Source organism: Heloderma suspectum, chromosome 5 (assembly GCF_057233095.1).
Source record: "Heloderma suspectum isolate Gila_16-S chromosome 5, 16-S_ref, whole genome shotgun sequence".
NCBI lineage: Eukaryota > Metazoa > Chordata > Lepidosauria > Squamata > Helodermatidae > Heloderma > Heloderma suspectum.
In genome coordinates, this window is record NC_139462.1 from 7015875 (window position 1) to 7043800 (window position 27926).

The following is a 27926-nucleotide window of genomic DNA, read 5'->3' on the forward strand; positions in this document are numbered from 1 at the left end:
TCTTCCAATTGGCTGCCTTCTGCTGGAGGTGGGTAATTACACCCCTTCTCTGCACTGGCTTGGAGTGTCCATTCAGTCCAAATACAGGGACACGGCAGAGGGGCCTGCCTGCCAAAGCTTCTGTCTTGAAAGCCTTTCCTATATATGTATCACAGAAATAGCAGTGATTTCTTAAGGGGAGGACAAGACATTGTGCACATAAACAGGAACACTGTTATTACTTCATATCACTAAGAAAAGTAGGAGCAAAACAAAAATCTCTGCTCTTTCTAAATCGGTTCTTATTTAATTTTTTTAAAGGTCTAAACATTTTAAAATTTCCCAGTTGATGCTAGTACCAATGCAGTCCATCAGTCCCACACTGCAGGTTGGGGACCGGGATCGGGGCTGTGTCAGGGAGAAAGTGGTTTAGGACAACCCTGCAATGTAGTCCACGATTAATATTGCGGATTAGAGGTGGCGCTGAAGCTGGCTTGGGTTTGCAGCCTGAAGTTGTTGTTGTTGTTGTTGTTCAGTCGTTCAGTCGTGTCCGACTCTTCGTGACCCCATGGACCATAGCACGCCAGGCCTTCCTGTCCTGCGCTCTCTCCCGGAGCGTGCTCAAGTTCATATTCATTGCATCGGTGATGCTATCTAGCCATCTCATCCTCTGCCGTCCCCTTCTCCTTTTGCCTTCAGTCTTTCCCAGCATCAGGGTCTTTTCCAGTGACTTTTCTCTTCGTAGCAAATACACTCCTCAGTTGCAGCAAAGTCTGGTCTAGTTCGAAGCGCTGCCCAGCCAACCATCATGCAGAAGCCTTGTGCTCCATTCATTTCCATGCAGACTCCTTGCGCTTTTACATGCTTAAAAACGTTTCCCCACGTGAAATAAGACGAGTTAGAAAGATCATGAGCTCCTGCCTTCGCTGCTAAGCTTTTTTCTTTCTTGCGCGTGTCTGTATGTGCGGAAAAACACTCGTGCTGCTACATAAACTTAATTTCTCCATAGTTTTCCATGGGTAGCTCTCATTTGTTTATGCGCACACCAAAAAAAAATTTTTTTTTTCCCAAAGCATGAACCCGGAAGTTTGCTAGTAGGAGTGTAAAATGAGTAAATCGTCTTTTTTTTCTTCTCTCTATGAGAACGCCCTTTGCCCGCAAGGCTCCTCCTCTTCGCCTAGCCCGCCCACGCAGGCGCCGGGAAACTTCTGGACGCGCGCGGTGCATTGTGGGGAGGGATCGTTACAACAGGGCCGCCGCCAAGATGATGGTGAGTGAATGAGGGGAAGAAGACAGGCCGGGCGGCGGCCGGGGCTCATCCGCCGCCATCCGCCTCGACGGCGGGCTCGGACCCCTGGCAGACGGCTGTTCTGCCCCCACAAGCGTCTCCGCTGCGAGAGCGCAGCGATATTGGCGGCGGCCGGAGGACTTCAGCGGCGGGCGGCTGGGAGGGAAACAGAGGCGGAGGCTTCGCCCCGTTGCCGCGTCAGGCGTCCGGCCGGGCGTCCTCGAGCGCAGTGTTAAAGCTGCGGGGCTTCGCGCGAGGCGAGGGCTGCCGCGGCCACCGAGGCGTGCGAGAGCCGGCTCCGCTAACTGAAAGGGGTGGCCGGCGCGGGGCGTTCTGGGAGTTGTAGTGTGGCCTAATGGGAGGGACGCCCGCCCGCCTGCCTGCCCGCCTGCCTGCCTTTGGGCGTTCGCTTGATCGGCCTTGCCCAGCCTGGGGCCCTCCAGGAGGGTGTTGGGCCACAACTCCCATCATCTCCAGCCAGCACAGCCCCTCTCTTAGGTTGCCCCGCTTGGCCCGTTGCATGGTGGAGAAAGCGTTCTCCTTGCTTTTCCGATGGGTGAAAAGGTCCCCTCTCTTCTCTTCCCCCCCGTAGTATCCAGGTTCCCCCAGAACATTGCACTGGGGGGTGCCCGTGTGATATGTGTTATTTATTTCTGAACATTTATATACTGCTTCCCATTTTAAAACTCCCGAAGTGGTCTACGCAATCTTGAGCGTGCTTCCTGGGGCTTGCTGTCAGGGAAGCGTGCACAGGATTGCGGCCCTAGTTTATCAAGTGTCATACTTGCAAAAGCAGCTTTGGTCTCCTTGTGTGGTTGCTGTGGATGGGCTGCTTTATACCCAGTGTTTCTGAACAGTGCTGTCTGGCGCTGGCTTGGCGGGGTTTCGGACATCTAGTCCAGCCCCTTGCCTTAAGGTATGATACCAGATCCTGACAGTTTCCTGCTTATTTCCTTCTGGTTTTCCATTTTCCCCGCCTTCCTCAGGCAACTTCATTGCTGAAAGGTCTCTTCTCTGAGCTAGTGGTGACTGACCCAAGAAAGAGATCTTGAGGTTGTGGTGGACATCTTGATGAAAATGTCAACCTAATATGCGGCTGTTGTGAAAAAGGCAAACTCTATGTTAGGCATAATTAGGAAAGAAATTGAAAATAAAACTCCCCTCTTACAAATTTGTGGTGCAACCACACCTGGAATACTGTGTACAGTTCTGGTCACTGCACCTAAAAAAGGGTATTGTAGAGTTGGAAAAGGTGCAGAAAAGGGCAAGCAAAATGATCAAGGGGCTGGAGCAACTCCCCTCTTAGGGAAGGTTACAATGTTTGGGGCTATTTAGCTTAGAAAAAAGGCAAAAGTGGGGAGACATGAGAGAGGTGTACAAAATTATGCATGGTGCGGAGAATGTGGGTAGGGAGACATTTTTCTTCCTCTCTCATAATTCTGGATCCCAGTGGGGTCATCCCATGAAGCTGATTGGTGGGAGATTCAGGACAGACCAAAGGAAGTACTTCTTCACACAGTGCATAGTCAAACTATGGAATTCGCTGCCACAAGATGTAGTGATGGCCACCACTTTGGATGGCTTTAAAAGGGGGTTGGACAAATTCATGGAGAAGAAAGCTCTCAGTGGCAACTAGTCCTGATGATTCTATGCTTCCTCAGGTATCAGAGGCAGTATGCCTATATACATCCCTTGCTAGGGAACATGGGCAGGAGGGTGCTCTTGCACTCATGTCCTGCTTGTGGGTTATCTGTGGGCAGTTGGTTGGCCACTGTGTGAACAGAATGCTGGGCTAGATGGACCTTTGGTCTGATTCAGCAGGGCTGTTCTTATGGCCTTAATTCCTTGATCCAGTGTTTACCAGCCGCTGAAGTTCTCCAGCTTGCCTGCTCTTTTCCTAGCATACAGCTCCTTGTGTACCTGGACCCAATGTGTGGAGCATTTTTTAATATTTTTTTTTTAAAAAAATTGCAGAAATGTTTTTAAAAGGTATAAAATATTATAGCATATTATAAACGTAATCAATGATGAAGTCATAGAGGAAGTTTAGGCTAAAGCTGTACTGTCATGAAACAGACATAATTCAACAGTGCCAAACGAGGAACCAGTCATAGAGCAAAGAATGGTTTCTACACTGCACAAATTGTTTGATGATCCAGTGGAATTTTGATAAGCTATTGAAAAGATCCCTGATTTTAGTTAACCACTCAGTTTTATTTGATTCCTAACTAGCCCACCACTGCTTGGCACAAACTATCCTAACTGCAGCTAGAAGGTACAAGAAAGGATTTGTGACATGGGCTGGAGAGTTGTTGTATGAACTGATCTTTTGCTTCATTCACTGAGGGAGCACTTTGCAAACATCCTATTACTAACTGAGAAGTTAGAATATTTATCACTGTTCTATGTCCTCATAGCCGCTTGGCCAACAGCTAGGGGTGGTCTTACAGGTGACAGTTCTACCAGCTTTCTGAATCCCAACAAATTCAATCCTTAAATGTTTCGCTTCACTGTTGTATCTGCCTTCCCTGCTTTTGCATTCTTGCATCTGCATGCAGAAAACAGTCTAGACAATAATACTGATTTTTTGTAGATCAAAGGGCATTCACTGTTGGGATGCTTTATATAGAAGTGCCTTTTGTGTGGCCAAACATTGGCATCTTGTCACGGAAGGATGTTTTGTCTGACACCTTGTCTCACTTTCAGCCCGCACCTATTATCCTGCTGAAGGAGGGCACAGACACTTCCCAGGGGATCCCACAGCTTATTAGTAACATCAGTGCCTGCCAAGTCATTGCAGAAGCTGTCCGCACCACTCTCGGCCCCCGGGGCATGGACAAGCTCATTGTTGATGACAGAGGTGAGTCTGGTGCTGTCTGTTAACCTTCAGGTGTATCTGAGTTGCTTTATGTGCTGTGTCTCTGCACAGTAATCTTGCCCCATCTTAATTAGGCAGTGGCACAGGTTGCCTACCCGTGTGTGTGAGGTGGGGATGGTCTTACCATTCAGATTCAGGAAGAGCAATGGCAGACATTGCTCAGGGGCAGTCGCAAGCAAGACCTTCTCCTCTCAGAATTGGTTGGTTGAGCAGGGAGTGCTGTCTTTGAAGTCCTGCTTGTGGGCTTCACATATGCATCTGGGTGGCCGCTGTTGGGAAAGGGGTGCTGGACTAGGTGGACCTCAGGTGTGATCTGGCAGGGCTTTTTTTGTGCTCTTTGGTTTACAGTCTTGACTGACGTGCTCACGTGTTGCAGATACATCTAAGTGGGATGTTTGTTTATGAACATTGCTGCTTTTAATCTCTGCAGGCAAAGCCACGATTTCTAATGATGGCGCCACCATCCTGAAGCTTCTCGATGTGGTCCACCCTGCTGCTAAGACTCTTGTAGACATCGCCAAATCCCAGGATGCAGAGGTGGGCTGCTGTTCTGTCTCTCAGCCAGGAAGGCGGACAAGATTGAGGAATGCAGTATTGCTTGGCACCACCAGTGGCTGTGAGGAATAGAATTAAGGGTGCTGCCGGGTTTGGCAAGATGGGTTCTTCATTGGCAATTCATGGATGAGATTCCTGGGTGCTAACATCAATGTTGTTGGGAGGGGTTCTTGGCTTGGGCAATCCCTGCAGTGAGATTTTTGGGAGTATCTGAAAGTTCCTTGCTGGGTGTGCAGTGCTTGATGCCAGGTGGGGCTGTGTGTGTGTGTGAGCGCGCTTGACAGAGAGAGAGCGTACGCACGAGCAGGAGGAGACAAATAGGACTGAGAGCAGATGCAGGCAAAGAAGGGAGCTTTTGCTACTTAACAAGCCCCCCGAAAAGAATTTGCTTAAGTGCATTTCTGTTTTGACAGGTTGGCGATGGCACCACTTCTGTTACCCTCCTAGCAGCTGAATTCCTAAAGCAAATCAAGCCATATGTGGAAGAAGGCCTGCACCCCCAGATCATCATCCGTGCCTTCCGCACTGCAACCCAGCTGGTAATGTTATTTGCTGCACCCTGCTGGCCAGCTCACTGCCTTCTCTTGTAGAAGCACATTTCTGTCTGGAGAATGAAAGAGCAAGGCAGAAGATTTAAGAATGGTTTCTACCCAGGCCCAGCTTGAGGAATTAGAAATGTGATCGCTCTAAAATACAAGTTGTTAGTTGATCTAGCAGCTACTAAATGTTCTGCATGAGGCATTATAAGAGCCTCTACTGCTGTGGAGTTATTGGGCACATACTGAGCCTGAAATCCTGGCTTGCGCCTTTTGCACTAATCTTGTTTACGTGGGACTTGGAATAGAATAAATACCTTTGTGGCAGACAGCTGTTCCATGTCTGCCTTGGCACCCTTTGCCTTCTCAGCAGTGGGCATAGTTTTGTTTTTTTTAAGTATTTTTATTTGAGGAATTTCTGGTCTTTATATACATCCAAAGATGGATCTTAGGGTGGTTTACATGTATTTTAAATCTATAAAACAATTAAACAACATAAAGCGTTAAACAACAATACCTAAAATTGAGAGGAACAACTATCCAACCACCTGAAAATATAGCAACTTAAAATGTATGGGCAAATAAAAAGGTTTTAACCTGATACTGAAAGGAATTTAGTGGCAGTGCTAGGTGTCCCTCTCATGGGCAGGCGTTCCAAAGTTGGGGCAGTGCCAAAGAGAAAAGCATTCTCTTTTGTATGTACCTAATGTCCTTCTAAAGATGGAACATGGAGAGCCTTCTCCTCACAAACTTAATGCCTGGGCAGGCTGGTGTGGGTGGAGGCTCACCTTCAGATATTGTAAAGGTATCCAGTACCTTGAATAGGTAGCCAGTGTAGTTACTTTAGAACCAGTGTAACATGGCTCCATCTAGATAGACCAGCCAGAATTTTTGCAGCTGAACTCTGTACTAGTTGAAGCTTCTGAACTGTTTTTAAGGGCAGTCCTACATATAACTCATTGGAGTAATCCAGCATGGAAGTTACTGGAGCATGAATCACTGTAGCTTTACCCTCAAAGTCTGTAGCAAACCTATCACAGAAGGCCTTCAAGGGTTCCAACAAATCCTTCCCCAGGGTCTAGATGTAATCTTTTCACCACTAAAAAAACTGCTGGGCAGCTATGCAAGGATGCGATGGAGACATAAGTTCTTGACAACAGAACTGGAAGTGGTAGAAATACTGGCATAAGGCACTGTATTTGTGTGCAGCTCTGTTCCTTTTAGTGAGGGCTTCCTGCTGAATTGAGCCAACGGTGAAGGCTTCAGGTTGGATAATTGCATGTGATGGCTGAAACATTGCAGAAATGGCATACGGACTTGGCAGGGATTGAGTACAAAGCACTAGCTGTGATTCTTGCCTTGTTTTGGCAGGCTGTAAATAAGATCAAGAAGATTGCGGTTACAATTAAGAAGACGGACCAAGGGTAAGTTCCCCGTCCTCTTCTGTGTGCCAATGAGAAAGGCTAAATCAACCTTCCCCAGCCTGGTGCTGGCTGGGGGATGCTGGGAGTTGTAGTCTGACACATCTGGAAGGCACCAGGTTGGGGAAGGCTGGGCTAAATCCACACCTCCCTCCCTTGTGACTCTGTTGTATACATATTTTTATTGACGCTTGAAGCGGGCTTCTGTGTGTGCGCATGCAAGTGTTCTTAAATGGTTTTACTGTCTCTGGAATTGGGGAGATGGATTAAGATCGTGTGGAGGAGGCTCAGAGATTGACCAGCAGTAAAGCTTAGAAGTTAAGTGTTTTGCCTTTGCAATTTATAAAAGGCAAGAAATGGTTTAAGCAGCTGTTCCACAAATGTTCTTGTATTCTGTCCTTCCTTCTAGGAAAGATAGGACAATCCCTCAGTATGCATACACAAAATTTGTGCAGACCAGACTTCCCTAAGGTGCCTTCCTGATGTTTTGGACTTCCAATCCCATCAGCCCCAGCCAGCATGATCAGTGGCTGGGAATCTTGGGAGTGGTAGTCCAAAACCTCTGGAAGGCACTACGTTGGGGAAGGCTGGTGCCGTTTTTGGCCCTCCTGGGTTTCTATCCCTCAGACCCACTTGGCACTGTAGGGGATGCCTTCATATTGGATGGCCAGTGTGAGCAAGGGAGGGGGCAATGCAGGGTCCCTTCTGCTGTGGTGCTGCCACAGGGTGAGCAAGCAGGGGCCTCCCTCCCCTCCCTCTTTGACTCACGTTAGTGCATTGCGGCCGACAGCCGTCCTCCTGCTCTGCCTCCCATCTGTTGTATTGGGCTCGATCGACTGCAGATCGGCCACCGCTGCCATGTCTCCTGCTGCAGCCTGGCCTTTGTGCGCGCTCAAACTGGGATACAGCAAAGCCTTCAGTGAAGCATCTGTGTTGGGCCCCTGGCTTTATATAAGAACATCAGGCAAACGCCAGTCCATCTTTCAAAGATGGAACTGTACCTAGGAGATGTTCCATACAGTCAGGCTTTTTAACAATAGATGCTCTTTTTGTTTGTTTTTTAATTTACTTTATAAGGCTGCCCAATAGCATTGTTCTCCGGGCAGCTCAACTCACCTAAAATGATAAAAATACAGTGAAAATGCAGCATAATAAAACACAACTAAAATGCAGTATGTAAAATTAATACTATTAACTTGCAGTCTAAAATTTCCAGCACAGAGAAGAATAAAATCAGGTGACTGAAATTCCACAGCACATAAGCAATGGGTTAAAACAGTAAAATCACAGATTTTTAAAAGGCCTGGGAAAACTTTTTAAAAAATCCTCACATGCCACTGGAGTGATGATAAAGCGAACAACCAGGTGAGCCTCCCTAGGAAGGCTATTCCACCACCAGAGTGCCACCACCAAGAAGGCCCTCTCCCTGGTAGCCGCTCACCTCATTTAACTTGGGGGCACCTGGAGCGGAGCATCCTCGTGCAGGCATGCCATCTTCTGCAGGCTCTCAAAAGGCCATATTTAGTGCCTGAGGAAAACGGTACTTCTCTCAGATACTGTTTTGAGTGGAACATGAGTGTGCTCATAGCAGCTGTTGACAGGAAAATGTCAGTAAGCAGGACGACTGTTCCCCAACCACCCCTGCACCTAGTGGCTAATCTAAGCACGTATAAAAGTTGAAAGTTACCCATTTTCACTGCAGCTGTGTGAGTTGCTTCATTAAGCATCCCTGTTTTTCTTCCTTAAGCAACTTAGGATGCAATACTATGCCTGTTTAGACGGAAAAAGGCCAGCATGGCTGGCTGGGGAATGGTGGGAATTGTAGGACTTCTTTCCATCTAAACAGGCATAGGATTGTGCCCTTAGAAGTGTAGCAGCCCAGGTTTTGAGTGAGGGAGAGCAAAGTTGGGTTCCCAAACTGGTGGGCCTTGAGTCAAGCATACACTACTATGTGTGTCTCTTGGTCTGTCTACTGACACTGGTGCTGCTTTAGCCCGAGGGCTGGCTGATCTCCAGAGCACTTTGAATGGCTCCTTCTTTCCTTCCCCTCTAGTGAGCTGCGGGGCCTGCTGGAGAAATGTGCAAGCACCGCCTTGAGCTCCAAGCTAATTTCCCAGCAGAAGGTGTTCTTTGCCAAGATGGTGGTGGATGCTGTCATGATGCTGGATGAGCTGCTGCAGATCAAAATGATCGGGATCAAGAAGGTGCAAGGAGGAGCCCTAGAGGTAGGTTCATGGCCTCCAAGTTCCCTTTTGGCTCAGGCATCTCCAGCTGAATTGTTTCCGAGTCTAAAAAGAGAGGAATGATGTTGGGTGGAGATGAAACCTGACCTTTTAACCCAGTTGAGGGCAACATGTGGCCCATATGCAGCCCTTGCCACACCCTAAAATTTGGGGGGACTCCCCCCTTTTTTGCAAACAAATTGGTGTCTGTATCTTCCACAGAGTCCCAAAAGGGTTGAAATTAGTTTGCAAACAAGCTAATTTTGACTCCTTTGGTGCTCTGTAGCAGCCCCGGATGCTGTTTGTTTTTTAAATCCCCTGGTTTCAGAATCCATGGCCCGGGGGTGGGGGGAGTCTGGGGGGTGAAAATGGCTCCTGGACCTCCTGAGGTTGTCTGCCCCTGTTTTAAGTCCTTGCTTCAGATTCCGAACTGCCTGAGAGCCAGGGGCAAAGGATGTCTTTTCTCATGGTTGCCCAGCTGTTAAAAAAGTAAGGCTGCAATCCTGTGCACCTTTACATGGGAGTAAGTCCCGTTAAACTCACTCTTGAGTAAAACAACCCAATACTTTTCCTGTATACGTCACGCACCCCCCCCCCCCCAATCCCCAGTATGAAAGAACCTGCTCTGGCTCTGCTGGGCCTGTTTTGTCAATGCAGCATTTTTACACTCAGGCTATCTACATGGGCATGTGTGTGATTTCTATCAGTCATAGGGTTATAATAAAAATAGCACCCCATCACATTTAAGTGTCATAATCTGTGAATCACTTAACTTTATTTAAGCGTCACCACTCATACAACAATACTGTTGCTACTACTACTTATTTCTGAAGCTTAATATGAAGATCTGACTCGCCATAGTTTCATCTCTGATTTAAATGGCTTTATCAGGTCATCATCTCTCAGTATGGGAGAGGGTGAAATGTGGTGTTCATAACTGCAAACATATGGTAGCGTGAGGATAAGATAAAATATTAAGGTGGCATAGATGAGGCCCTTGGGTTTTGCTGCCATTGTAAAAGTGGGTTGCCGCTTTGGGTTTAGAAATCCTTAAGTGGTCACACTGGCACCATAAGATCAGCCTCTGTATCAGAGGACTGGGAGATGGCCAATGTAACACAAATTTTTAAAAAGGGATCCAGGGGGCATCCGGGAAATTTCAGGTTTAACGTCTGTTCCGGGTAAAATGGTTGAAAGCATTATTAATGATAAAATTAGTAAGCATATGAAAAAGAATCAACACGGCTTCTGCAAAGGTAAGTCCTGTCTCACTAACTGTTTAGACTTCATTGAGAGTGTCAATAAACATGTAGACAGGGTGATCTGGGAGGCGTTTGCTTGGACTTCCAAAAGGCTTTTGACAAAGTCCCTCACCAAAGATCCTGAGCAAACTTAGCAGTCATGGAATAAGAGGACAAGTCCTCTTATGGATCAGTAACTGATTAAAGTACAGAAAGCAGAGAGTAGGAATAAATGGTAAATCCTCCCAGTGGAGGGAAGTAAACAGTGGGGTTCCACAGGGATCTGTATTGGGACCAATGGTTTTCAGCTTGTTCATAAATGATCTGGAATTAGGAGTGAGCAAAGTGGCCAAGTTTGCTGATGACTCCAAATTATTTAGGATTGTGGGGAGCTCCAAAAGGATCTCTTCAAACTGGGAGAAAGGGCACCCAAATGGCAAGTGTAGTTCAAGTAAGCAAGTGTAAAGTGTTGGACGTTGGGACAAAAAATCCCAACTTCAAGTATAATCTGATGGGATCTGAGCTAGCGGTGACCAGCCAAGAAAGATCTTGGAGTTGTGGTGGACAGCTCAGTGAATATGTCATCCCAGTATACAGCTGCTGTAAAAAAAAGTAAACTCCATGTTAGGTATAATTAGGAAAACAACTGAGAATAAAACTACCAATATCATACTGCCCTTATACAAATTATGGTGCGACCACACTTAGAATACTGTGTACAGTTCTGGTCACCACACCTAAAAATTACTGTAGAGCTGGAAAAAGTGCAGAAAAGGGCCACTAAAATGATCAAGGGGGAGGAGCAACTCCCCTGTGTGGGAAGGTTACCACATCTGAAGCTGTTTAGCGTAGAAAAGAGGCAAGTAAGGTTCACCTGGCACCTACATTCTATTCCTTCCGGCGTCAGGTGAAGACCTTATTTTACCAGGCATTTTAGCATTTTTAGCTTTTTAGACTTAGCTTTGCGGTTTTAAAATCTGTGTTTTAACATTGTTGCTTGGTTTACGCTGGTTTTATTCTGGTTGTATTGTTATATTGTGGTTTTAATTTTTGTGAACCGCCCAGAGAGCTTCTGCTGTTGGGCGGTATAGAATTGAAATGAATAAAATAAAATAAATAAATAAGGGGAGGCATGATAGAGGTATACAAAATTATGCATGCTGTGGAGAAAGTGGATATGGAGACATTTTTCTCCCCCTCTCATGATGCTAGAACCTGGGGTCATTCCAAGAAGCTGATTGGTGGGAGATTCAGGACAGATAAAAGAAAGCTTTCGTCACACAGCGCATAGTCTAACTATGGAATTGGCTACCACATGATGTAGTGATGGCCACCAGTTTGGGTGGCTTTAAAAGGCAGTTAGGCAAATTCCTGGAGGAGAAGGCTATCAGTGGCTACTAGTCCTGGTGGCTATGTGCTACCTCGAGTATCAGAGGCAGTATCCTATGTGCACCAGTTGCTGGGGAACATGGGTGGGAGGGTGCTTCTGCACCATATCCTGCTTGTGGGTTCCTGTTTGACAGCTGGTTATCCACTGCGTGAACAGAATACTGGACTAGATGGACCCTTAGTTGAATCCAGCATGTCTCTTATGTTCTTAAGCTATTTGATCAGCAGGATAAAGAGGGGCAACAAAGTGCTCTGTTGATGGCTGTCTGTGAGAGCTGAACTCTACAGATGTTAGCAAAACTGAACTTACAATAAATGGCTTTGTCTTTCCCCAGGATTCCCAGCTGGTGGCTGGAGTTGCCTTTAAGAAAACCTTCTCTTACGCTGGGTTTGAGATGCAGCCCAAGAAGTATGAGTCCCCCAAGATTGCCCTGCTTAACATCGAGCTGGAGCTCAAGGCAGAGAAGGACAATGCCGAAGTCAGAGTCCACAGTGTGGAGGTAAGGGCTCAGTTCGACTGGAAGACTTCGGGAGTGGAAGCTGTAAAAACATAACTACTTCTAATGAAATCCGTGAACGTGGGGTCCAGCAGTGTTTGTGGTGTGCGTGCCTGAAGTAAATCTTATAGAATAGAATAGCTTGTTTTGTTACGTACTACGCCACCTAGTTGATGGTAGAAACTCTCATCTCTTGTAAGGCCTTGATAAGTGGAGCACTTTAATCCCAGGGCCCATGAACACAGCATAAAGCTGCAGGACTGTCGCTACACTCTGGGATTCTCTTCTTTCCCCTCATATGATTGCACCTGTTGAATGAGGCCGTGCTGTTAGGGAGGCAGAAACAATAGAGGAGGGGGGAGTTTGGGCACCCACCTCCTAGCAATTAATTGGGACAGCCTTTGTGACAGGAAAAGGCATGTCCTGAGGCCAGTTGTTTTTGATGGGAGCTTATGAGCTTACATTGCATTAGGCTAGCCTAGGTTGGAGTAGGGTGCATTAGGTCAACGCCTGACAGCCTGTTTCCATGTGCAGATTGCTATATCATTAGATTGGTGGCATTGTATCAAGACAGTTCTGTGCTGGGTGGTGGTTGTGGAGGGTGGGGGGACTTGTGAAAAATGGCATGCCGCTCCCCCTGTTTGGCACACTGAGAGCTTCTTGCCAAAACCTCACTTTGCAGGATTACCAGGCCATTGTGGATGCTGAGTGGAACATCTTGTACGACAAGCTTGATAAGCTCCACAAGTCAGGAGCCAAAGTTGTCCTCTCCAAGCTTCCCATTGGGGATGTGGCTACTCAGTACTTTGCTGACAGGGACATGTTCTGTGCTGGCCGGGTTGCTGAGGAAGATCTCAAAAGGACCATGATGGTAAGGTGTTCATCTTTATCATGTTCCTTTTTCAGTGGCAATGGAGCTCAAGTGATGTTGGATATCGGGCCCCTGCCTGGGGTTTTCTCTTGCCAATTGTGATGTCTTGGGAGAACACATGGGACATCTCTGAATGAATGAATGTTGAGATTTACTTGGGCATTGCTGGCCACAAAACTGTACCTTTAAAATAGAACAAAAACAAACCACCTTTGCCTTCAGAGGTAAATATGGGTCTTAAAATGGCCCTATAGTCTTGTGTCCACCGCTGTATGGGGTGACCTTGTCCATCATGAGGAAGGGCTGTGGGTTCGCCATCCTCTCCCCCGCCTCAGGTTGCATGAATCCACCAACTGGGCTCAGGACTTAGCAACAGCCATGTGTGTTCTCATGTTAGGGGCAGTCACGTGGTTTTCCTCTACCAGTTGCCCAGCACTGTGTTCAGAGAGCTCAAAAGTAACACACTTAGGTCAAATATCAATTGGAACAATCACCATTTGTCTAAGACTAGCTGTTAATAGAAGATTTGGACAGTAAGCAATATATTATCACATATTTACAGAAGAATATACAGTTATTAAAGAGGAAATACTGATATGGAATGATAGGCTACCAAAATAATTTTAAATGAATAAATGGCAGTTGTGTAGGGCGGTAAGCTATTTTGTTGGGATATTCAATCTGTAAAAAGTTTCCTTATTGCTAGGGAAAAAAACAGGCGATAGGGCGCAGTTTGGTTTCTGAATCATTTGATGCTGTGCGAATGTTGCCCTGAAATTGTGGTGTCTTGCATGCAATGCAGGCTTGCGGCGGATCCATTCAGACCAGCGCGAATGCCCTGACAGATGATGTCCTTGGGCGTTGCGAGCTCTTTGAGGAGGCGCAGATCGGAGGGGACAGGTAAATGCAGCCTGGCTAGGACACCAGAGAAGCAGGGAAACCATGCAAGCTACCATGCTAATTCCAGATCTGCAGACAGCCGCACTCCCATTTTTTTCTGTTAGAGTCTTCCTGCACTCCTGCAGCTAGTACCTCTTGGAAATTAGAGCCACCACATCAAATGCCCTGTGTGTAAACTGGCCTAATTTGCATTGTAGGCCTATAGAGCTTACTAAGGTTGATGGCCACTGATGGTAATAGTTCCTCTGAATGTGTTCAGAGCAGCCTTCATGCTATAGCAAGTCCATACATATGCAGGATTTTATTATTTATTCATTTGCTTTTCTACAACGAAATGGCTCTCAAGGCGGCTAACAACAATAAAAGCCAAAATTTAAAATAAAAACATAATTAAAACATAAAGTAAATACATTTACAGCACAATTTTAAAAAATGAGGGGATAACACTTCGAAATAAAGTTGTTATCAGAAACTAGCTAGTACTTGTAAAAAAAAATGGGGGTCCTAATTGCGATCCCTGGATGCAATGTATCAGACTTATGACTTCACTATAATGTTCCCCATCACAAAAGCACAGTTCTAGACAAGTCAATACATGTTGTGAGTTGAATCTGGAATGACCTTCAGTGCAGAATTGGGATTTACTTGGTATCCATGTAAATTCCCCTCCTGCCTCAGTACTTTCTCATCCTACCTAGTGCATCCATAGCAAGCTTTAACAGGAAAGTAGGACCCTGGTGAAGTTTTAGGGGTGCAAATATGTGCACTTATTCTACACTTTGGGGATTTGGTGAAGTAACAGCAGCTTGATATAAAGATGTGTCTGAATCTCACCCTTTCCCTGCCCATAGAGTGCACTCCAAAGTGATATAATGCTGCTCTCCTCACTCGTGCTGAGGCCCGTCTTCCTCTGTCTTTGGCAGGTACAATTTCTTCACAGGCTGCCCAAAAGCCAAGACCTGCACAATAATCCTGCGTGGAGGGGCAGAGCAGTTCATGGAAGAGACGGAGCGTTCCCTCCACGATGCCATTATGATTGTCAGGAGAGCCATCAAGGTGCGGGTCGAGCCGCTTGACTTGAGCAAGTGGGCCAGTTCAGGCCCATCAGTGATCCTTTGCCTGGTTGCCTCTGGCAACTAAGAATCGTGACCAGTCAGGGAAGCGTCTGTTTATTGGAAGGGTGTCTGTGGGTAAAAGAGTTCTTTGTCCCTACAGCTGTTCCAGGGAGCCTCTCCAGAATCCTGCCACTTATACTTAACCTGTGTTTGGCATGTGGAGGCTTTGAATAGATCAGCCTTCCCTCCTGATGTGTTGGACTACAAATCCCAGCATCCCCCAGACAGCATGGCCATACTGGTTGGGGGTGGTGGAAGTCGTAGTCAGACATATCTGAAGGGGACTGGGTTGGGGAAGGCTGGAATAGACTGATTTAGTCAGGATTAAGATTTGATAGAATTCTGGGATTTTTATTGGGGTTGTAAATGGCAAGATAGGGGGCACAGGTGAACAGAGGAGCAGGGAAACTCTGGGATATTGAAAGCCCACCTAGCCCTGTTCATGTTTGGGCCTTCACTAGAAGCTGCTGTCATTCATCAAAACTGCCTTCCCCCACCACAAGGGCTAGAAACTTGTATCCTCTAAAACAAAGGGACCTAGGCTCTGCAGATTGCCTACTGACTTGGGTCTAATTCAGTTCCATGAGTGGAGCCCTGCCCGTGACTAGGTGTAGCAGTGACGATGGCGCTGCATCAAGGCTGTTTCCAGAGGGAAGTAGCGAGGCAACATGGACCTAGCTGAGATCCCAGCAGCACCTCACTCTTACTTTAGCAAGCGCAGATGACAGATGGCAAAGCAGCACTTCAGGGAGAGGGGCTTCTTGCTGGCCCCTAGCATCACCCCAAAAGCAAACTTGGTCCCTGCTAGTTGAACATGTGAAAGGTGGTTGAGTTGGAGCCTAGCAGGGCAGCAGGCCGCTCACGCTTCTCACTGTACCAACACACTGTGTTAGGGAGGCCCCACTGCAGCTTTTTCCTGAGTGTTCACTCAATGGCAGACCTGGGCTTGTCGCCATGTAAACTGCTGCTAGTGTTGAGTGAGAGTGTGTGTGTGTCTCCCCCCCTCCCCCCCCCGCCCCATAGTGATGCAGGCTGGCATCTTTGGTTCCTGAAAGCCCCAGAGCTCAAGAAGTTGGGCTTTTCAGGATGTTGCTTTCTGCCCATGTGCTAAATAACATACATGCAGCCCTTGTTATGCTACGTGGTCTAGAATGGGTAGGCCATCTTCTTGGGCCATGTACACATTTGGCAATTTGAAAAACTGTCCTGGGCACCATGACAAAATGGCTGCCATGGGAGGCTTGGCAAAGAACAACTAACCTGCCCTGAAGACTGAATACAAGATAGAGGTGGGATCTGAGCCCCCAAACACTAAACAACTACTTTGAACCCAGTTTTCAGCCCCAACAGAAACCTATTTCACAGCCATTCTAGTTGCCAGAACATGGATTAATTTTTTTAAAGTGGGAGGGTGGGACACCTTGGTGGATGCCAAGAAAGGTGTCCGGGGGCACAGTGGTGCCCGCAGCCACCACACTGCCTACCTCTGGTCTAGAAAGTGATGGCAGCAGTCCGACTCCATGATTTTTGGACCATAAACCCATCCCCTCTCCTGGTATCTGCTTAAAAAATGTCCCCATTCTGTGCAAGCCTGCCTAGCGCATTTACAATTTAAATGAAGCGTGTGCTAGGCAGTCTTGCACAGAAGGGGAAGCAGAATGTGCCAGTTCTGCCTATTTCGTTCTTTGCGTGGATTTCAGGTTTCTTGGAGTGTGGTTTATGCAACAGCTGTGCTTCTCTTCTCCTTGCCAGCCAGCTGGTGGATACCATTGGCTTGTGTGAACTCGACAGACGTGTAGGCAGCCGCTGTCTTCTGAATGATACCGGCCAGATTTGTTCCGGGCAGTCAGCCAATGGCTCCCTCAGGAATGGTGTCTATTGGACCTGTTCCAGTGAGCCTTCTGAGAGAAAGTGACCTTTTCCTGCTTACTGTACTTTTTCAGAATGACTCTGTAGTTGCTGGTGGTGGAGCTATCGAGATGGAGATCTCCAAGTACCTCCGTGACTATTCCAGGACCATTCCCGGCAAGCAGCAGCTGCTGATCGGGGCTTATGCCAAAGCCCTGGAGATCATTCCACGCCAGCTCTGCGACAACGCTGGCTTTGATGCAACCAATATCCTCAACAAGCTCCGAGCCAAGCATGCACAGGTGAGATTCCTTGGCAGCAACGTGAGGACTTAACGGTTCACACCACAGGTTTGCAGACCTCCACTTGCATCACCTCTCTGCCATTTGCAGGCTGGCTGCCTTTGCCTCTTCATTGCAGCACCCCTGTTGGTTCTGCTGTTTGCCTCTGTACATGCAGGAGCCATGTTGTTTGCCTGCTAGTTACAACTGAGAGCTTCCACAAGTGTGAGCATGTACATAAATATGCCAGTCAATCAGTCTTGGTAGCCACGTTAAGAGAAATTGGGCATGTGATGGGTAAGGCAGCTCAGCTGTGGCTCAGCACTAAGTCTGAATGGACAAAATCATAGGTCTGCCCATTGTTCCGCTTCCAGAAGCTGCTACGCCAAGAGACTGGAGAAAGCTGAATGCTGAGAGGGCAGGAAATGAAACCAGAGAAGTGGCTCTAAGCCATAGAATCATAGAATAGTAGGGTTGGAAGGGGCCTACAAGGCCATCGAGGTGATTTGCTTAATGTTCTTCTGGAAACTCAGCCCATTTCTTTTTATTTATTTAGGGTATTTTTAGGCAGCCTCTTAGGGCCAAGCCTTATAAGGTGTCTTATGTCATATAAATATAAAATGAAACATTTAATTCAAATAATCATAATTTAATCATAAAGTATCATAAAAAACTTTTTAAATTGTAAGCCTGGTGGGGGGCAGGGACTGTCTTATTTCTTGTCTTTGTAAGCTGCTGTGGGAGCCTTTTTGGCTGAAGGAGAGGATAAAATTGCTATTAATAAATAAACATAAGACAGCAGCAGGAGCTAATAGGAATAAAATAGCAGTAAAGCAGCGATAGCATTAAATAACGTTCAGCCCAGCATAATTCCAGATAAATGCACAGGTTGCTGTGATGTCTGAATTAAGGCAATACCTCTGAAAGCCAGCATGTACTCTGTGCTAAAAACGAACACAAAAGCCATTTTTGCACTGAAGTTCCCTTAACTTTGCAGCTTATATATCAGGTTACTGTATTTCTCTTGCTTTGAACAAATCCACCTTTAGGGGGGATTTTTATATAACTTGTTTTGCTGTTTGTCATGGGTGGACAAGTAGATATACTGTACACTGGACCCTCAACCACCAGACAACACATTTAGTGACTCGTCTAGCTTTGGAACAGAAGAACATAAGAAGAGCCCTGCTGGATCAGACCAAAGACCTATATGGTCCAGCATTCTGTTCAGGCAGTGGCTGACCAGATGCCTGTGGGAAGTCCATCACTAGGACATGAGTGCAGTAGCATCTTCCTGCTGTTGCTCTCTCTTGGAGATTGCTCTATGTATTTTCTACCCACATTCTACCTGTGCAACCATTAAGACTAGAAAGTTGCTTTCAAAAATAGGGAGGGAAAGCCGACATACTCAGGAGGCTGATACTCTGTGGCTGTTCCCACCTTCTGTGGCTCTTCTGGGCTCCCCCAGAATTTCTGTCATATGCACAGCCATGATACTTGTGACCAAAAGCCCATCTGAAGAAGAAAAAATGGGGTAGGGGAGAGGCTTGACATGGTTTGGGAAACTAAGAAGCTTGGGCTTTGATGAGCCCCTTCACAAAGGGAGCTCGGCAACTGAGTGCCTCCCAGGTCTGAAAGCTTGGGGGTGGGTGGGAGGCATGTAGTGGGTTGAAGTGGAGAGACAGCCTGTGCTCAGGATACTGCTGTGAAATTACCCCCGCCCAAGGCCACTGGCTGCCTCTGGAGCCTTTGCAATTGTGGTGGGTCCTGCTCACAACAGGACAGAATTAATGTTTCCAGGGCAATGTTTCCATATGTGTGATCTCCCCACACTTGTTCATGCTCTTGCAGTGCGAAAGGGAAATGTTACATTGGAGTTGGACTTGAATTGCTCCCATGAAACATGATGAAAAGCTTCCAGTGTTGTCACGTGGTTTGGCATCCTAGCTGCTTATGGGCCAATCTGTCAGGGGTCTTTGCTGTTCAGAAGCAGAGTGCTGCTGAATGGCGGTTGCCAGCAAGGGAACAGGTGGGCTGAGCTCTTGCTCTCATGTCCTTCTTGCGGGCTGGCTGGACACCGGGAGACAGGATGCTAGTCCGGATGGGCCCTCCTTGGCCTCATCCTGCTCCAAGCTTTTCTGTTCTTTGGGAGGTCTGAGGACAGAATAGCCTGACTTCCTCTCTGCAACAGATGTCTTGTGTTCTATCTGCCCCTCAGGGTGGGAAGTGGTACGGCGTGGATGTGAACAATGAAGATATCACCGACAACTTCGTCGCTTGTGTATGGGAGCCGGCCGTCGTTCGCATCAATGCCCTGACGGCAGCATCCGAGGCGGCATGCCTCATCGTGTCGGTGGATGAAACTATCAAGAACCCCCGCTCCTCAGTGGATGCCCCTCCTCCAGGCCGTGGTAGGGGGCGAGGCCGGCCACACAACCACTGATGGCCAGGCTTTGCCAGTAGTGTGAGACGCAGGAGGCCCGCTCTTACGACGCCACCTTAACACTCGAGCACTGACAGAGCCCTCTCACTTAGCACGTCTTAGTTTCTTGTTCCCTTTTGGGCTATTAAAACCACCTTCGATGCTCACAGGGCTCCTCCACCCAGTGTGGGATAGCTGTGTGTGTAGCATGGCTGCTCTGTGTCCAGTGGGCTCCTTGTATTCCATAATGTGTGAAATGGGAGATGGTAACGTGAAACGCAAGGCCATACGCCGCTCAAGTCCGGGTATCCTAGACAGTTGCAGATGTCTCCCTCCAGTTTGGACGATCGAGGGCCCCCAGGCCTCTGCAGTTTTGGCATAGTGCTTGAATGTTAATGTGGCTGGTTATCGGTTGTATTTATTGTTTTTTTCTAGTGGAGGTTTAAATCCAGGCATCAACACAATAAACGATTATAAAATGCAATTTCTGTGGCATTCATAGCCTTTCCTGTCTCTTCTTCCCCCCACCCCACCTACTTGTGATTAAAAACCTTCCTCAGGGAAAACTCAAAAGTTCTGGGATTTTGAAATGTAATTTGGGACACATGAGAGAGTTCCTTTGGGTAGGAGCTTACAATTGTGTGATTATGTGCCGCTCTCCACCTTTTCCTAGTGTAATGGCAACTGTTTTAACATTCTGCAGCTGGAACCAAGAATACAACTTGGTCTGTGGTCCATGAGAACATCCAGCTGGGTTTGGAAATGTTCTGTGATGTTGCAGGGATTCCCATGCAGAGCAGGGTTTACATATAATAGATAAGTTATCTAAAAAAGAAATTACAAACCATACAACTTTGCACAGAATGCCTGTGCTTTGGATTGCAAACTGGGACTCTGCCTATGTAAATTCCACAGCCTTTTATTTTCTGGTTTGCCAGGAGCCACAAGGGTGTGGGGGGAGAATTAGGAAGCTACAGGGACTTCTTAATCTTGCTGCTCAGTGAAATCCCAGCACTTTCAATCCAAAATGTGGCACCAAATTGTTCTTTGGGTAACTGGGCCTTCTGTGGGGGTGGAACGCCCTGTGGAAAGTTATTTCAGATGTTATTCTTCCCTGTCTGGCATCCTCCGGAGGTTGCTTTCCCAAGTTGTTTGCATCTGGAGTGTGAAGAAGTTTACTGTGGCAGTTTAGGTTTGGCAGTTTTTGGCTGCCAGCCTCAAAAGGTGAGACAACAGAAGCTGCCCCTGCAGAAACAGCAGAAGTACATCAAACCTTCTGCTTCCCCCTACCTTGCTTTTGCCTTGCCATTCTGCAACTCTGTCTTGCCCTCTTTATCTTTCACTTGTTCCTGTCTCATCTGGGTGTTGGTAGAAATATAATAGAAATATAATAAATGAAATGTTGGTTACAGCTGGGGCTAAGTGCCTGGCAAAGGATCCGTGTGGTATCACACAAGAAATGGGAGGGTGGAAGGTTGTCCCTGAGGCTGCTGCTCTCCACTCACTGGCTCTGGGTTAGTGGCTGGGATGCTTCCCTGGTGTGTTGATGCCTTGTGCACTCCCCATGACCTCATCTTTTCCCTCCCTGGGCCTCATGGGTGATACTGTTGCACAAACTTAAACATTTAAAAATGCTTGGCTTATTGAAATCAAGGGTTGGGATAGCAGGAAAGGATAGATGAATAAATACAAATACAGCTATGTATTGGGGCAGGATCAGTCAAGGACTTGATTGGGATGGGAAGCTCTATACCCCTGGTTACTAAACAGTATCGTATCGCCTTTTAAGAAAACACTACAATTCATTCCTCCATTCATAAGGACTAGAAACCCAACCCCTTTAGACCTACATTTCACTTTATTTCTTGAAAACATTTCTAACTTGCCTTTTCAATTTAAACTTTCCAAGGAGACTCAGCCATTTTTAAGAGCTGCTAACAAATTTATTTTTATTATATTTCTGTACCACCCAATAGCTGAAGCTCTCTGGGTGGTACACAAAAATTAAAACCGCAAAATACAGCATCAAGCACTATATAAAATATAATAGCTTAAAACTACAATATAAAAGCACAACCAGAATAAAACCTAACAGCAATGCAGAGATTTAAAATGCAATAGCAGATTTAAAACTATAGAGCTAAAAGAATGCTAAAGTGCCTGGGAAAGTAAAAAGGTCTTCATGTGGTGCCGGAAAGAACACAACATAGATGCCAAGTGAACCTCTTTAAGAAGCTTATTCCAAAACTGGGTGCCACAGCAGAAAAGGCCCTCTTCCTACCTCACTTCCTTTGGCAGGGGCTCCTGGCGATGGACCCCTGAAGCTGATCTTAGGGTCTGGGCAGGCACATAGGAGGGGAGACGATCCTTCAGATAACCTGGCGCCAGTCAAAGCAGTAAGATGAAATAGCATGTCAAATAGCAGCTGAGCCTTCAAGAGGTGACAAAACTGGCCTGGGCCACCTTTTTCTGAACCTTCTGATCTGATATTTGGTCATGGCTCCTAATTTTCATGAACCCCTTTAGATGTGAACCCCCTGCACCCCTGAGTGGTGTTTCTCAGACTCCAAATGGGTGGGAGTGAAGCGATTCTCAGCTCAGGCTACCTTTTGGAGCCATAACCAGTCATCTTGCAGGTAAACATGCAGAGATCTTCATTTGTAGCTGTATGCATACATCCTGCTGCAGCTGTATGTGGACTGAGATACTGCTCCTGTGCTAGCATTAGAACAGAAATACACTAAGCAACTTGTTCTGAATTCCCTTTAAAAATCACAGTGGTGGTGGTGGTCATATACCCCTCCCCCGCAAATCCAGCGTGGCTCGGGGGGGGGGGGGTTATTACCCAGATCATGGCTCCGTGGGGGGAGGGAGAACCACGCGCTTTAGCCTGCTGCCCCTGCACTCACTTTCCAGGCAGCTTGTGATGCAACTGCCCCAACCTTCGAGAACCACTGCCCCATATTGTGGCAAGGAAGGGACTGAGGTTGGATCTTCTGAGCCCATCTGCTGCCCCAGATGGATAGGGAACAGTCCCAAGTGGAATCTATACCAGTTTACTATGGTTTACTATACATTTAAAATGGAAGGAGCCTCAAGTCTGAAACATGTAATTCCTGATCACAGGATGGGGGCGGGGGCATGGGGATTACTGTTAGAATTAATTGGGCAAGCCCAATGCAATTCAGTGTATTCTGCTACATGTGTACTTCATGCTAGACACTGACATTCTGCACCAAGTAAGCTAACTTTTGCAACCTCTAAAATATGCAAATTTAGCAGATTTGCATATTTGGCATTCTGCAGTTTTATTACTTTGTATAATTCTGGGTTTATGAGCCATGAGGAAGGGAGTGAAGGTCTGTGCAAGACTCAGACACCCCCAGCCACTTGAGAAATCTTACTCAGCCTCTTCTACTCCCCATTTGTTCAGTCGTTAAGTCGTGTCCGACTCTTCGTGACCCCATGGACCACAGCACGCCAGGCCCTCCTGTCCTCCGCTCTCTCCTGGAGTGTGCTCAGGTTCATATCCATTGCATCGGTGATGCTATCTAGCCATCTCATCCTCTGCCGTCCCCTTCTCCTTTTGCCTTCAATCTTTCCCAGCATCAGGGTCTTTTCCAGGGAGTTTTCTCTTTGCATTAGGTGGCCAAAATATTGGAGCTTCAGCTTCAATATCTGTCCTTCCAATGAGCACTCAGGGTTGATTTCATTTAGGATTGATTTGACCTCCTTGCAGTCCAGGGGACTCGTAAGAGTCTTCTCCAGCACCACAGTTCGAAAGCATCGATTCTTCGGCGCTCAGCCTTCCTTATAGTCCAGCTCTCACAGCCATACGTTACTACTGGGAAAACCATAGCTTTGATTATACGGACCTTTGTCGGCAAGGTGATGTCTGCTTCTTACTGTGCTGTCTAGGTTTGCCATAGCTTTCCTCCCAAGGAGCAAGCGTCTTTTAATTTCATGGCTACAGTCACCGTCTGCGGTGATCTTGGAGCCCAAGAAAATATAATCTGTCACTGCTTCCATTTCTTCCCCTTCTATATGCCAGGAAGTGATGGGGCCAGATGCCATGATCTTCGTTTTTTTAATGTAGAGTTTCAAACCAGCTTTTGCACTCCCCACTTTCACCCTCAACAAGAGGCTCTTGAGATCTTCTTCGCTTTCTGCCATTAGGGTGGTATCGTTTGCGTATCTGTGGTTGTTGATAATTCTCCCAGCAATCTTAATTCCGACCTGTGATTCATCCAACCCAGCATTTCTCATTATGTATTCATTATGTAAGTTAAATAAGCAGGGCGACAATATGCAGCCTTGTCATACTCCTTTCCCAGTTTTGAACCAATCGGTTGTTACATGTCTGGTTCTTACTGTTACTTCTTGACCCTGGTACAGGTTTCTCAGGAGACAGGTAAGGTCTGGTACTCCCATCTCTTTAAGAATTTGCCACAGTTCGTTGTGATCCACACAAAGGCTTTAGCATAGTCAATGCAGCAGAAATAGACGTTTTTCTGGAATTCTCTTGCTTTCTCCATGATGCAGCGAATGTTGGCGATTTGATCTCTAGTTCCTCTGCCTCTTCGAAACCCCACTTCTACTTCCGGTAGTTCTTGGTTCATATACTGCTGAAGCCTAGCTTGTAGGATTTTGAGCATCACCTTGCTGGCATGTGAAATGAGCGCAATTGTATGGTAGTTTGAACACTTTGGCATTGCCCTTCTTTGGAACTGGGATGTAAACTGACCTTTTCCAGTCGTGTGGCCACTGTTGAGTGTTCCAAATTTGTTGGCATATTGAGCGCAGCACTTGAACAGCATCATCATTTAGGATTTTAAATAGCTCAGCTGGAATACTGTCATCTCCGCTAGCTTTGTTGTTGGTAATGCTTCCTAAGGTCCACTTGACTTCACTCTCTAGGATGTCCGGCTCAAGTTCAGTGACCGCACTATCAAGGCTATCAGGGACATTATGATCTTTCCTGTATAGGTCTTCTGTGTATTCTTTCCACTTCTTAATCTCATCTGCTTCTGTTAGATCCCTGCCTTTTTTGTCCTTTATCATGCCCGTCTTTGCACAAAACGTTCCCTTGAGATCTCCAATTTTCTTGAAGAGATCTCTAGTCTTTCCCATTCTGTTGTTTTCCTTGATTTCTTTGCATTGTTCATTTAAGAAGGCCTTCTTGTCTCTCCTTGCTATTCTCTGGGACTCTGCATTCAGTTGGGTATATCTTCCCCTTTCTCCCTTGCTTTTCGCTTCCCTTCTTTCCTCAGCTACTTGTAAAGCCTCATCAGACAGCCACTTGGCTTTCTTGCATTTCTTTTTCTTTGGGATGGATTTAGTTGCTGCCTCCTGAACAACGTTACGGACCTCCGTCCATAGTTCCTCAGGCATTCTGTCTATCAGGTCTAATCTCTTAAATCTATTCCTCACCTCCACTGTATATTCATAAGGGATATGATTTCGGTCATACCTGAATGGTTTAGTGGTTTTCCCTACGTTCTTCAATTTAAGCCGAAATTTTGCAAGCAGCAGCTCATGATCTGAGCCACAGTCAGCTCCAGGTCTTGTTTTTACTGACTGTATAGAGCTTCTCCATCTTTGGCTGCAAAGTACATAATCAATCTGATTTCGATATTGACCATCTGGTGATGTCCATGTGTAGAGTCGCCTCTTGTGCTGTTGGAAAAGAGTGTTTGCTATGATCACTGTGTTCTCTTGGCAAAACTCTATTAGCTTTTGTCCTGCTTCATTTTGTACACCAAGGCCATGCTTGCCTGTTATCCCGGTGATTTCTTGACTTCCTACTTTAGCATTCCAATCCCCTATGATGAAAAGGACATCTTTTTTAGTGTTAGTTCTAGAAGGTGTTGTAGGTCTTCATAGAACCAATCAACCTCAACTTCTTCAGCCTCAGTGGTTGGGCCATAGACTTGAGTTACTGTGATGTTGAATGGTTTGCCTTGGATTCATACTGAGTTCATTCTATCGTTTTTGAGATTGTACCCCAGTACTGCTTTTCCCATCCTTTTGTTGACTATGAGTGCTACTCCATTTCTTCTAAGGGATTCTTGCCCACAGTAGTAGATATAATGGTCACCTGAATTAAATTCGCCCATGCCTGTCCATTTTAGTTCGCTGCTTCCCAAGATGTCGATGTTCAATCTTGCCATCTCATGTTTGACCACCTCCAGCTTACCTTGATTCATTGACCTTACATTCCAGGTTGCTAAACAATATTGTTCTTTACAGCATCGGATTTTCTTTTCACCACCAGACACATCCACAGCTGAGTGTCCTTTCGGCTTTGGCCCAGCCGCTTCACTCTTTCTGGCGCTACTTGGAAATTCCCTCTGCTCTTCCCCAGTAGTATATTGGACACCTTCCGACCTGAGGGGCTCATCTTCTGACGTCATCTCTTTTAGCCTTGTGATACGTTCCATGGGGTTTTCTTGGCAAGAATACTGGAGTGGGTTGCCATTTCCTTCTCCATCTACTCCCCATATCCCCACATGAAAGTTCTCTCTGACTTCTGAGATCTCAGCAGGCCTTGCCCAGACAGTTTCAAGCATATCTGTCTAGCCGTGAGGATGAGAAACTTGCTTTAAAAAAATGAAATCAGAAATTCTCAGCTGAGTTCCACGTGCACTGCCACATTCTATTTTTTTTTTCTCCTGAAGCATACTCCTGTGCATCTGTTAGCCCAATCTGGTTGTGCATTGATCTGAGCTGTAAAATTTAGACTTTTTTTTTTCAAATCTGCAGGTTTACCTTCCAGGTATTTTTTATTTTTGGCATCCTTGGGCAAGAGAATGCCAAAGGATTACCAGGAGTGAAGCGTGCATGTGGATGCAGCAAGAAAGAAGTGAGTGAAGAAACAGGAATTTGCAGCCCCAGGGAGGAGCTGGTTGGTGAAAAGATTCCCAATGTCTTTCCAGTAGAATTCCCAGTTTTAGCTGTATCTGTCCATGCATTCTTATTTCTACTCTCCTCTCTTAACACATAGCTATACCTTGAGCAGGTATGTGATGCTGTCTTCCCTCCCTAAGAATTTTGTTTTCTTTAGTAGGCACATTGCCTATGCTAATTGTCAATTTGTGCAAAACCATTTCCAGGCTGTTTCTTGAATTCTTTATATGCTGAGCTTTAGCAGCTCATTAAAATTGTGCTCTCTAGCTAATGAAGCTCCATTTAGATTCCATTCTTGCTGCACGTCCACCCTGGCTTCTGCGAGTGGGTGTGATAGCGCATGGAATGCTGCAGTGGTGCAAGAAATGAAAGAGAGTCCCGTCTTAAGAAGAGGCTTCTGCCAGGATGGAAAATGGCAAATGCTCCGTGTGCGCGCGCATGCGCGTCAGAGTCTGACAGATCTTGACTCTAGTGCACATGCATGTAAGTGACGTGTGTGTGCCACAAAATACCAGTACACTGCTTCAGTTCCAAGTCCACACAACCCTTACAAATAGTATATGTGTGTTAGGGCTCAATCCTATGGCCGCTAGTCAGCGGCTTGATGGCCATAGGATAGGTCAGTTTCTGGGAAGTGTCCTTGTAGCCCACGCTCTGAGGTCAGTTCCCTGAGAGCTTACCTCCACCCCGTCCTGCACCACCTCGACAGCGCTGAATGGCCCCGTGCTCAGAAGAGAGCAGAGCAGCAAAAATGGGGCGTTCCTGTGGGCGTGCTGGGGGCGGGGAGTCAGAAATGCCGGTATGAACACATCTGATGTGTCGTCTGGCTGCCACCTCCCACGCTCCGAGGTCCCATGGCTAGACAGCTGAAATTGGCTGTCTAGCCACGAAAGCCAGGCGAGGGTAGCGAGGAGGAGATCTGTTCCTCACCACTTCTCCTGCCCTACACTGGATAGGTGGTCACCCCCGGGCTCGGAGATGACCGTCGACCCAGATAGGATTGCTCCCTCTGTTAATTTATATCTCACCATTCCTCAAAGGAGCCCAAGGCTGTGTACATGATCCTCCTCTCCATTTTATCTTCACAACAATCCTGTGAGGGCAGTTAGGCTGAGACTCAGTGACTGGCCCAAAGACACTCAGTAAACTTTATTGCCAAGTGGGGACTAGAACCTGGGTCACCCGAGTCCAACACTCCAACCACTCCACCGCACTGGCTCCTATTATTACACATCAGCTTTTCCTCCAATGTTGTATCCATTTTCCTTCCTATTTGTTCCTCACAACGACCCAGCGAGGTAGGTCAGGCTGAGAGAGTGACTGGCCTGGGCCGCTCAGCGAGTTTCATGGCTGATCAGAGATTCGAACTTGGTCTCTCCCCAGGCCTAGTCCACCCTCTAACACCCTTTCAACTCCCATGAGCCCCAGCCACCATGGCTGATGGTCTGGAATGCTGGGAGTTGCATTTCAAAGCATTTGGTGGGCACCAGGTTGGGAAAGGCTGCTCTAATCACTCCATGATGCTCACTCTTCCTGTAAATGTTGCCAAATGTGTGTTGAATGGCAGCGATGAATGC

At 46.8% G+C, this 27926-nt stretch overlaps 1 protein-coding gene across 1 annotated transcript; it reads left to right on the forward strand.

Annotated features, from left to right (window-relative positions):
* The first annotated feature begins 1189 nt into the window (after positions 1–1189).
* On the forward strand, positions 1190–20853 carry CCT7 (chaperonin containing TCP1 subunit 7). The gene is made up of 12 exons (XM_084855295.1): positions 1190–1249; positions 3974–4127; positions 4576–4682; positions 5114–5239; positions 6608–6660; positions 8711–8882; positions 11845–12009; positions 12689–12877; positions 13680–13777; positions 14701–14833; positions 16836–17042; positions 19240–20853. Exons 1-12 carry the CDS (start codon positions 1244–1246, stop codon positions 19462–19464), a joined length of 1635 nt encoding a protein of 544 aa, XP_084711421.1. The 5' UTR covers positions 1190–1243; the 3' UTR covers positions 19465–20853.
* The last annotated feature ends 7073 nt before the right edge of the window (positions 20854–27926 follow it).

What these genes read in the sequence shown, in the direction of transcription:
- CCT7 (XM_084855295.1), top strand. An exon ending in GCGCAGATCGGAGGGGACAG is followed by an intron (nt 13,778 to 14,700) that starts GTAAATGCAGCC and finishes TGTCTTTGGCAG; the next exon opens with GTACAATTTCTTCACAGGCT. An exon ending in TTGTCAGGAGAGCCATCAAG is followed by an intron (nt 14,834 to 16,835) that starts GTGCGGGTCGAG and finishes GTACTTTTTCAG; the next exon opens with AATGACTCTGTAGTTGCTGG.